The 11,337-nt window shown below is 43.2% G+C and overlaps 2 protein-coding genes across 3 annotated transcripts; one reads left to right on the forward strand and one right to left on the reverse strand.

The window, feature by feature from the left end:
* Window positions 1-1,426: 1,426 nt before the first annotated feature.
* Window positions 1,427-5,110, reverse strand: cebpg (CCAAT enhancer binding protein gamma). 2 transcript variants are annotated; one of them, XM_068728775.1, is made up of 2 exons: window positions 4,986-5,110; window positions 1,427-2,445 (listed from the first exon to the last, which is right to left on the reverse strand). In XM_068728775.1, the coding sequence occupies exon 2, from the start codon at window positions 2,349-2,351 to the stop codon at window positions 1,845-1,847; it is 507 nt and encodes a 168-aa protein (XP_068584876.1). In that variant the 5' UTR covers window positions 2,352-2,445; window positions 4,986-5,110; the 3' UTR covers window positions 1,427-1,844. The 2 variants fall into 2 exon arrangements, with proteins under 2 accessions (XP_068584876.1, XP_068584874.1); XM_068728773.1 differs by having other exon boundaries at window positions 4,975-5,110.
* Window positions 5,111-7,106: 1,996 nt separating this feature from the next.
* cebpa (CCAAT enhancer binding protein alpha) lies at window positions 7,107-9,695 on the forward strand. Its single transcript, XM_068728789.1, has one exon. The coding sequence runs from the start codon at window positions 7,304-7,306 to the stop codon at window positions 8,231-8,233; it is 930 nt and encodes a 309-aa protein (XP_068584890.1). The 5' UTR covers window positions 7,107-7,303; the 3' UTR covers window positions 8,234-9,695.
* Window positions 9,696-11,337: the final 1,642 nt, after the last annotated feature.

The following is an 11,337-nucleotide window of genomic DNA, read 5'->3' on the forward strand; positions in this document are numbered from 1 at the left end:
GTTCTAATCCGAGACACTATTGGAGCAGTGCATCATGGGAAGATCTGAATCGCACATCAACACATTATTGTATACTTTTTACTTGATTTAAACGTCTTCATTCACAAGATGAGACGTGATGTCATCCGTTCACTTCAAAAACTAAAAGTATTTGATGAATGAATAAATATCCTCTGGTTCATGTTCATCTTTAATCCTTAATGTTTAATAAATGTAATGAAACTGAACTCATGTTTCATCCTCTTTGTTTACGTCTCGTCCTCTGGTTACCTCGTGTTTAACCTCACATTGCTATGAATTGTGAGTAAAGTCTCATGCTGACTCACAGGAAGAGTTCATGAAGGATCAGAATGTCTTCCTGGTATCAACAGTAATCTAAACATTCTGTTTGACTCATGAAAGAATTAAAACAAAACACTCGCTTGAACTTTTCTACTGAGTTTTAATTTAAATGCACGTTACTCAGATTCCTGTGATATAAAAAGCTGAGCGACCACAAAGAGATGCTGCCCAGCAACATTCAGACAGAAGAAACATCCAGACTCATGCAGAGACTCAGTAAACATGCTGCTGGAGACGAGTAGAAAACACCACCTAGAAAAGTAGAGACACCGACGACGTTCAGACGACGTTCGAACAAAAGTAGAAACACGGAGGCCACAACGTTCTAACAACGTTCCACGGACATTCCAACAAACAAATATCGGTTGATCATTTGACTCAAACATGAACGTTGTTGAAACGTTGTGCTGAGTGGTTAAACATTGGTTGAACGTTATTTTATTGTTTAGACGTTGTTTGAACGTTGGAACATTTAGACATTTAAACGTTCTTTGAACATTGTTTAAACATTATTTTAACATTGTTTGAACGTTATTTAAACATTATTTAGACGTTATTTAAACGTGGTTTGAACATTGTTTGAACGTTGTTTGAATGTTATTTAAACGTTGTTTAGACATTTGAACGTTTAGACGTTATTTTAACGTTGTTCTGAGCGGCTCTGGAGCAGCAGGACTCAGACAGACATTCCTGGTTGAAGCTGAAGCTCCTGAAGAAGAAAACACTCCACGCCCGCTAAAGCTCATATAATTATAAGCCCCGCCCCCTCTGTGGCATGCTGGGTTTAATTAAAGCTGCGGCTGTGAGGCGTCGGGGTCCACCCAGCCCCCCCCCCCCCCCCCCACCCCACACACACACACACACACACACACACACACACACACACACACACACACACACACACAGGTGAAGTCCTCATGAGACAGATTACGTCACATCTTTACAGGAAGCTCTAAACTGGATTATTTGTAAAAAAAATTATCATTTAATCAATAATGAATAAAAACGTTCAAACATGTTCCAGCTGCTCTTTGATGTTATGGTTAATATTTCTCTAAAAGATGAATCAGATGAACACGTTCAATATGTTGATTGGGATCATTTATCTTGAAGTATTGGTTATAGATTTGTGTTTTTCTGTATAAATACGGACTGTTAAGTAAAGTGATGGTTCTAGACGTTAGAACGTGAGAACACACACGTATAAAAGAAGAACCACCAGACTGTGGAGGACAAAGAGTTCTGTTCAGTCCTTTAGTCTGTTGGATCAGAGTTCACATCAAAGTCCACAGACTGAAATCAATAAATTAGAATAGATTTGTACGATATGTCAGAAAATAAAAAATAAATCTAAAAAACGTTTACATGACCCAAGAGGATTGTGGGAAACATTTCTCCAGAAGAGAGGATTAAATGAACAAAAGTGAAGATGTGACAGAAAAAAAAAAAAGCAGCAGCAGCGTAGTCAAAACGTCCCCTGTGGCTCCGCCCCCCCCCCCCCCTCACTGCCCGTTGGCGGAGGTGTCGTTGGGGTTGTGGGCGGGGCTCGAGCCCCCGGCGTTGCCGTTGCCGGCGGGCGGCTGCACGTTGTCGGCCAGGTTGTGGGCGTGCTCCAGGAAGAGGTCTTTGAGCACGCTCAGCTCTTTGCTCAGAAGTTTGATTTTGGCCTCCAGCCGCTCGTTCTCCTCCTTCAGCTCGTTGACGCGCTGCTGCGTGTCCATCGCCTTCTGCTTGCTGCGCATGCGGCTCTTCTTCACCGCCAGGTTGTTGCGCTCGCGGCGCTGCCGGTACTCGTCGCTGTCCTTCTCCGCCGAGGGTTTCTTCATCTCGCTGCTGGGGGGCGGGGCCTTAAGGACGCCCACGGCCGAGGGGAGGAGCTTGGGGACCCGCTGGAGGACGGCTACAGACGCGGCGGTGGTGGTCTGACTCTGGATGACGCTCACGCCGTTGTTGTTGTTGTTGTTGTTGTTCTGGGTTGTGGTGAGTTTCGCCTGCGACGGCCGGCTCATCTGGGATGCGTTGCCTTCAGGTGCTGATCTCTGAGTTCTCCTCAGGTGTACGGGAGGAAAACAGGAAGCAACAGATTCTTCAACTCGATGGAGCCTAGAGGACAACAAATCAATAAATGAGTGATCAGGACTCATACTTCACATGTATAGAAGAATATATAACAACTTGTGATAAACAGTGGAAAACATCCCGTTATCCTCCACTAAATGTTCCCTTATTCTCTACTAAATGTTCCCTTATCCTCCACTAAATGTTCCCTTGTCCTCCGCTAAATGTTCCCTTATCCTCCACTAAATGTTCCCTTATTCTCTACTAAATGTTCCCTTATCCTCCACTAAATGTTCCCTTGTCCTCCACTAAATGTTCCCTTATTCTCCACTAAATGTTCCCTTACCCTCCACTAAATGTTCCCTTATCCTATACTAAATGTACTCTACTAAATGTTCCCTTATACTCCACTAAATGTTCCCTTATCCTCCACTAAATGTTCCCTTATTCTCCACTAAATGTTCCCTTATCCTATACTAAATGTACTCTACTAAATGTTCCCTTATACTCCACTAAATGTTCCCTTATACTCTACTAAATGTTCCCTTATCCTCCACTAAATGTTCCCTTATCCTCCACTAAATGTTCCCTTATTCTACACTCAATGTTCCCTTATCCTCCACTAAATGTTCCCTTATCCTCCACTAAATGTTCCCTTATTCTCCACTCAATGTTCCCTTATCCTCCAGTAAATGTTCCCTTATTCTCCACTTAATGTTCCCTTATCCTCCACTAAATGTTCCCTTATCCTCCACTAAATGTTCCCTTATTCTCTACTAAATGTTCCCTTATCCTCCACTAAATGTTCCCTTATTCTACACTCAATGTTCCCTTATCCTCCACTAAATGTTCCCTTATTCTCTACTAAATGTTCCCTTATCCTCCACTAAATGTTCCCTTATTCTACACTCAATGTTCCCTTATCCTCCACTAAATGTTCCCTTATCCTATACTAAATGTACTCTACTAAATGTTCCCTTATACTCCACTAAATATTCCCTTATACTCTACTAAATGTTCCCTTATCCTCCACTAAATGTTCCCTTATCCTCCACTAAATGTTCCCTTATCCTCCACTAAATGATCCCTTATTCTATACTCAATGTTCCCTTATCCTCCACTAAATGTTCCCTTATCCTCCACTAAATGTTCCCTTATTCTACACTCAATGTTCCCTTATCCTCCACTAAATTTTCCCTTATCCTCCACTAAATGTTCCCTTATTCTCCACTCAATGTTCCCTTATCCTCCAGTAAATGTGTCCTTATTCTCCACTAAATGTTCCCTTATCCTCCACTAAATGTTCCCTTATCATCCACTAAATGTCCCCTTATTCTCTACTAAATTTTCCCTTATCCTCCACTAAATGTTCCCTTATTCTCCACTCAATGTTCCCTTATCCTCCAGTAAATGTGTCCTTATTCTCCACTAAATGTTCCCTTATCCTCCACTAAATGTTCCCTTATCATCCACTAAATGTCCCCTTATTCTCTACTAAATGTTCCCTTATCCTCCACTAAATGTTCCCTTATTCTACACTCAATGTTCCCTTATCCTCCACTAAATGTTCCCTTATCCTCCACTAAATGTTCCCTTATCCTCCACTAAATGTTCCCTTATTCTCTACTAAATGTTCCCTTATCCTCCACTAAATGTTCCCTTATCCTCCACTAAATGTTCCCTTATTCTACACTCAATGTTCCCTTATCCTCCACTAAATGTTCCCTTATTCTCTACTAATTGTTCCCTTATCCTCCACTAAATGTTCCCTTATTCAGATCTTCCTTCACAGTGAAGTAAAACCTCTGTCTTGACATCTGTATTCATCCTGCAGAGTCTCAGCTGACCTGATTCCGTCGATCACCCCCCCCCCCCCCCCCCCCATCATGTTCCTTGTAAAGAATGACATCATGGCCGTCAGACTGTTCTCATTGGCCAATAAACAGCTTCACTATGGGGCTGTAATCGATATGAAAACATGCTCTACGGCGGCCTTTATTATTCGGTCAATTAGCAGCGCTCATTCTGATTGGTCGACGCGTTGCCATGCAGCCAAAGTCAGCTGGGTGGTGCGCAGAGGAAAGAGCTCCGGGTGGAAACAAACGAGCGGAGGTTGTTGCCTGATGTTGCATCATCGAGAGAGAGAGAGAGAGAGAGAGAGAGAGAGAGAGAGAGAGAGAGAGAGAGAGAGAGACAGGGGAACTCCGGAGTCATACGAGGAGAAGAAGAAGAAGCTCATCTTTTAAGAGACTTTAGATAATATCGGACTAAACTCATTAAGCACCACAAACATCACTAAAACACGGACGACACACTTGATTTTATGAATTTTAAAGCACTTTTCTACAACTTTTATGTGAGCGGAAACAGCTTTAATGTCCTCTTAATCAACCTTAAGGTCCAATAGATGAATAGAGCCGATACAACGTGTCTAAATGTGACTTTAAACACATTAAAAAACTACGTTTTCACTTTGACGCTCACTAGCCAGTTAGCTTAGTTAGCTTCAGGTGCTAACAAGCCTCTAAAGCTAAGCTAGCCGTTAGCGCTGCGAGTTAAAAAACACCGGTTTACCTTCACGGTACCTTCAGGACTCGACCATCCGTTAAAAGTAGAGAACGTCACCGTAGAAACCGGAGAAACCGGGAGTTTGTTCCGTGTCTCTCTGTTTTTGTTTGGATCAACATGGACGAGGAGGACAGCGATTGCGAAATCTCTATTACCATATACGGTCATGTGCGGGCTCAGCCAATCAGAGGCCAGATGGGCGGACGGGAAGCGGACGGTTGGCCAATGACGAGAGAGTGATGCAATGCGCTCTGTGATCGACGTGTGATTCCTCCAATAAGGAGCGGGTGTGTTCTTCTTGTAATGTGAGGTTTGTTAAATTAGTTCATAAAGACATGAATTCATGTGTGAATGACGACATTTAATGTAGTTATACACACTATATTTATAGTACTACTACTGTATATTAATGGTATAATAACGTGACGACATTTAATGTAGTTATACACACTATATTTATAGTGCTACTACTGTATATTAATGGTATAATAACGTGACGACATTTAATGTAGTTATACACACTATATTTAAAGTACCACGACTGTATATTAATGGTATAATAACGTGTACTATGTCATGCTTGAGTACACCTTAAAATAATATTTAATACTTTGTCTTAAAGAAATAAAAACACCTTATGAAGATGTAACAGGTGAGGAGACAAAATGGACACTGACGTCACAAACACGTCACAGGTACTACAATGTACTAGTACTACACTGTTTGAGTACTACACTGTCTCAGTACTACACTATCTGAGTACTACACTATCTGAGTACTACACTGTCTAAGTACTACACTGTCTGAGTACTACACTGTCTGAGTACTACACTGTCCCAGTACTACATGTCCCAGTACTACACTGTCTGAGTACTACCAGAAGGTCTGAGTCTCATGCTGCTGGATCAGACTTGATATCAGGACCAGAAGGTGAGCAGAGACGGAAACCAGGACATGAAGAGATGTGGGACCAAAGAAGAAGAAGAAGAAGAAGAAGAAGAAGAAGAAGAAGAAGAAGAAGATCATCATGGAAATAAAACGGAAAGTAAATAAAGGGCAGATCCACAGAACGGGATCAGGTCTGAGTCTGGATCAGGTCTTGAGTCTTCAGTCGACAGAGGGCGCTCTGGTTCCTCCGCAGCCTCCAGAGCCGTGACGTGAACTCTTTAGCCCCCCGCACGGAGCGCCGCACGGAGCGCCGGTCTCTGTCGCTGAGATCCGGCTCACATCAGAGTCATAAAGTCCCATCCATGTTAAAGAATCAGAGCGATGTTCTTCATTAGAGAGAAAGAATGAGTTGATGAATGATCCTAATACACAACAACTCATGTTAGTTATGTATCTATAAATCAATATATTATATATATATATATATATATATAATATCCACAGTACATGAATCATCACACATTCATAACATCTGGATCATAAACGTAATAACGTGTTAATAACGTGTCAATGATCCTCCCTCTCTTTGATGTGTGCCGCTCCCTCGTCACCAGACTCCGTTCTCTAATCCGTCACTTTAACAAACAATGAATACTGAGCCTCATAATCCATAATTCATGGCGGACTGTAGACTCACAGAGACCAGTAGACCGGGTCCGGCTCCTCCAGGGTCTCTGTGGGACTTTAGTGGATCTGGTTTAGTTTTGTCAGAATAAAGAAAAAACAGTTCAGTGGAAATTATTCTACTTCGCCTCCTTAAAACGTCTGTGTGTGTGTGTGTGTGTGTGTGTGTGTGTGTGTGTGTGTGTGTGTGTGTGTGTGTGTGTGTTTTAGTGTGTGTTTTAGTGTGTGTGTGTGTGTGTGTGTGTGTGTGTGTGTGTGTGTGTGTGTGTTTTAGTGTGTGTGTGTGTGTGTGTGTGTGTGTGTGTTTTAGTGTGTGTGTGTGTGTGTGTGTGTTTTAGTGTGTGTGTGTGTGTGTGTGTGTGTGTGTGTGTGTGTGTGTGTGTGTGTTTTAGTGTGTGTGTGTGTGTGTGTGTGTGTGTGTGTGTGTTTTAGTGTGTGTGTGTGTGTGTTTTAGTATGTGTGTGTGTGTGTGTGTGTGTGTGTGTGTGTGTGTTTTAGTGTGTGTGTGTGTGTGTGTGTGTGTTTTAGTGTGTGTGTGCCCCTCCCTCCTGCTCTCCTATATAAACGCACGTTGACAGCTCACCGTTCACTGAGCAGCAGGACTCCTCTTGAACCCGGTCCTCTCTGCTCCGGATCAGAGGTACAGAAACTGTTCTTTTCTCCCCGGACTTCGGTGCACGTCTGCCGGACTCAGAGCCCCCCTGTCCCCGCCCCCCCTCTCTGACTTTTGTCCAAATTGGATTCTCGGAGCTCGTCTCCATGCATGCCCGGCTTTAGGTTCTCCATGGAGCTCTCGAACCTGTACGAGGTCGCGCCTCGACCCCCGATGACCCACGTCCAGCAGCCCTCCTCCGGCTACAGAGACCCGTCCGACCTGCAGGGCGGTGAGATCGGAGACAGCGAGACCTCCATCGACCTGAGCGCCTACATCGACCCGGCGGCTTTCAACGACGACTTCCTGGCGGACCTGTTCCACCACAGCAGCTCCCGGCAGGACAAGCTCAAGATCATGAACGGAGAGTACGAGTCGGTGCCGTGCGGTCCGGGTCCGGGACCCCAGCAGCACTACATGTCCAACTACATGGAGTCCAAGCTGGAGCCGCTCTACGAGCACAACCCGCAGCGCATCCGACCGGTGGCCATCAAGCAGGAGCCGCGGGACGACGAGGACGTGAACCCGGGTCTGCCTCCCACCTACCACCACCCGCACCCGCACCCGCACTCCCAGCAGTACTCCCAGCATTCCCAGCAGCAGCAGCCGCACCTCCAGTACCAGATCGCGCACTGCGCGCAGACCACCATGCACCTCCAGCCGGGCCACCCGACTCCTCCACCGACCCCGGTGCCCAGTCCGCATCAGCACCACCATCACAACCACCACCAGCACCAGCAGCAGGGCGGCCTGAAGCTGCTGGATCAGCACCGAGGAGGTGGTGGAGGGAAGTCCAAGAAGAACATGGACAAAGGCAGTCCGGAGTACCGGCTGAGGCGCGAGCGCAACAACGTGGCCGTGCGCAAGAGCCGCGACAAGGCGAAGATGCGCAACATGGAGACGCAGCACAAGGTGGTGGAGCTCAGCACCGACAACGACAGACTGAGGCGGCGGGTGGAGCACCTGACGCGCGAGCTGGACACGTTACGGGGCATCTTCAGACAGCTGCCGGACGGGTCCTTCAAACCCATGGGCAGCTGAGGGACTTCCGGGTACCGGGACCGGACCGGATCGGGACTCTGCTGGATTTACACTCGCTAACGGTTCTACGTGTCTTCATGCGCGAGACAGACTGAGGCAGCTGGTGTTCACTGAAAAACACAAACAACTGGAACTAAAGAGAAAAAAATACTTTTTTATATAAAACAGAAACTCTGAGACACAAAGACACGAGACGCTTCATCTGGTCTTCAGACTGTGGACATAAGACTCTCTCTGTCTCTCTCTCTGTCTCTGTCTCTCTCTCTCTCTCTCTCTCTCTGTCTCTTTCTCTCTCTCTCTGTCTCTGTCTCTGTCTCTGTCTCTCTGTCTCTCTCTCTGTCTCTCTGTCTCTCTCTCTTTCTCTCTCTCTGTGCCTTCTCTAAAAGCCGATAAGCTCGTCCCTGCAGCTCCTCAGAGGAGCGCTTGTTTTCTGTGCCTTGTCCTCCACACACTCACATATCAGAGCAGCTAAAGGGGGACGGGAGGAGTCCAGACCTTCAGACCTTCATCCTGGTCCGCCTCAGACCAGAGACCTGGAGTCTCTATTTAAAGGCTGACTCCAGGTCTGTCTCACTTCAAAGGTTTGTCGTGTTTGAACATAAACAGTGATGATGATGATGATGATGATGATGATGATGCTTCTTCATCTCAGTAACAAGGTGTCTTTCCTCTCTTTGTTCTCTACAAGTTGACGTTTTGTGTCCGTATGAACGATGTTCATATTAATAACTGAGTTATGAAACAACAAAGTGACAAAAACAAACAGAACAGAGTCTGTGTTTCCATCGTGTCCTCTGAAAACCAGACAGCTGTAGACCTGCAGCTGTAGACCTGTAGCTCTAGACCTGCAGCTGTAGACCTGCAGCTGTAGACCTGCAGCTCTAGACCTGCAGCTGTAGACCTGCAGCTGTAGACCTGCAGCTCTAGACCTGCAGCTGTAGACCTGCAGCTCTAGACCTGCAGCTGTAGACCTGCAGCTGTAGAGAGCTGTAGACCTGCAGCTGTAGACCTTCAGCTGTAGAGAGCTGTAGACCTGCAGCTGTAGACCGGCAGCTGTAGACTTGCAGCTGTAGACCTGCAGAGCTATGTGGAGGTTCAGTGTCTTCTGCAGAGACACCAGACGAGAAAACGTCCCCAATCTCTTATAAAACAAAGTGAACAGGTTTCTATGCAACATGAGTCTGCTCCTCACACACACACACACACACACACACACACACACACACACACACACACACACACACACACACGGTGCCTTCTGATCTGAGATGACCCTTGACCTCCGCTGTGGTGTCAGAGAGGAAAGAGGAAGCTCTTTGTTTGTTTGTTTGTGTGTTTTTTAAACCGTGTTTGTTTCAAAGTTTTCGTCTCAATTGTAAAATACATCTATATATACATAAATATATGTATATAAAATACCAAAAATCTGAACTATTATAATAAAAGAGCTCGTTTTATCACATTCTGCTGTGTTGTTGGATTCTTTTATTACAGAATATTTCATGTTATATATATTTTAGGATAAATATATTCATGTTATATATATTATAGGATAAATATATTCATGTTATATATATTATATGATAAATATATTCATGTTATCTATATTATATTATAAATATATTCATGTTATATATATCATATTATAAATATATTCATGTTATATATATTGTATTATAAATATATTCATGTTATATATATTATATGATAAATATATTCATGTTATATATATTATATGATAAATATATTCATGTTGTATATATTGTATTATAAATATATTCATTTTATATATATTATATTATAAATATATTCATGTTATATATATTATATTATAAATATATTCATGTTATATATATATTATATTATAAATATATTCATGTTGACCTGCAGCCAGTAGGAGGCGCTCACACAGACACTTTATTATTAAAGAACCCATCATAAACATTTCATCTTTACTCATAACTCTAAACGTCACATCAATAAAATCAATATCAGCTGCACAGATTACAACTATAGACATTTAAATCTGTTGACTATTATATGTATATGTATATGTATATGTATCTGTATATACATATACATTATATCAGTGGAGTTATAGAAGTTATAGAAAACATTCTCTAAACTTGACCAATGACGTTGTGTTTAGCTGAATGACATCATTCCTCCAGGTTCAACGTGGGCTCAGAGATCAGACCTGGTCTATATGTATATATATCCATCCCACTTCAATCTGTTTCCTAGTGGACCTGATCCATGAGAACCCAGAGTCCAGACCAGGAAGGACCAGTCTCCCATTAGTGAGCAGTTACCCCCAAAACCCTACAGAGACTGTGTTTGCCCCACAAACACTTAATTGATTAATCAAAAGTTAACAAAATAACCGAATACAAGTTAACACCAACGCAACAGTGAAACTACATATGATAATTAAACATCATATCTCTGTCATCTCAAGCTGTATGAGTAAATGAGTTCATATGTAATATGTGTTGCATGTTCAAGGTAAATAAAAACATATACAATTAAACTAAAGGATTGTCTCTGTTCATGTATGATATATATATACTGTATATATATAAAGTATATATATATATATATATAACTTAATGACTGTATGAGTATAATTATTAAACCTGTGTGAGATTAACATATTGTTTGTTTTCATGCTGCGTCACTTTAAATGTTGCCGCCACAAGGAATTATGGGTCAGAATTATCTCCTTTCCTTTGATAAAGGAAGGTCCAGTGTTTCCTGTGCTAAAGGAGATAGGAAAGGAAGCATTGAAGCACCTTTCCTTAACATTTAGAGGACTCAAACAGCTGTTATCATGGAGGACTCTTAGAGACTTCAGGTCATTTCCCTCAGTGAGGAACCTTCTGAAGACAAAAAGGACTTTTAGACCTCTGAGTCTCACAGCTTCATGAAGATAAACCTCATTCTCCTCAGTCCAGCAGAAGACTCCTCGTTAGTTCTGGTCTTGGTTTCTGTGGTGGTTTTGTCTTTCATTATTTTTTGGGACGACTGGTTGGATGTGTGTCTTGGCCGGAGACTCTTTTTCTGCGGATGGAAGACATTATCCTTCTGTTTTATGTCCAGAGGTC

The sequence above is a fragment of the Cebidichthys violaceus genome, unplaced genomic scaffold (assembly GCF_023349555.1).
Source record: "Cebidichthys violaceus isolate CVI_PGR_0920_01 unplaced genomic scaffold, fCebVio1.0.p SCAF_43, whole genome shotgun sequence".
NCBI classification, from domain to species: domain Eukaryota; kingdom Metazoa; phylum Chordata; class Actinopteri; order Perciformes; family Stichaeidae; genus Cebidichthys; species Cebidichthys violaceus.

What these genes read in the sequence shown, in the direction of transcription:
- cebpa (XM_068728789.1), top strand. Translation starts at nt 7,304, where the DNA reads ATGCCCGGCTTTAGGTTCTCCATGGAGCTCTCGAACCTGTACGAGGTC.
- cebpg (XM_068728775.1), bottom strand. Translation starts at nt 2,351, where the DNA reads ATGAGCCGGCCGTCGCAGGCGAAACTCACCACAACCCAGAACAACAAC.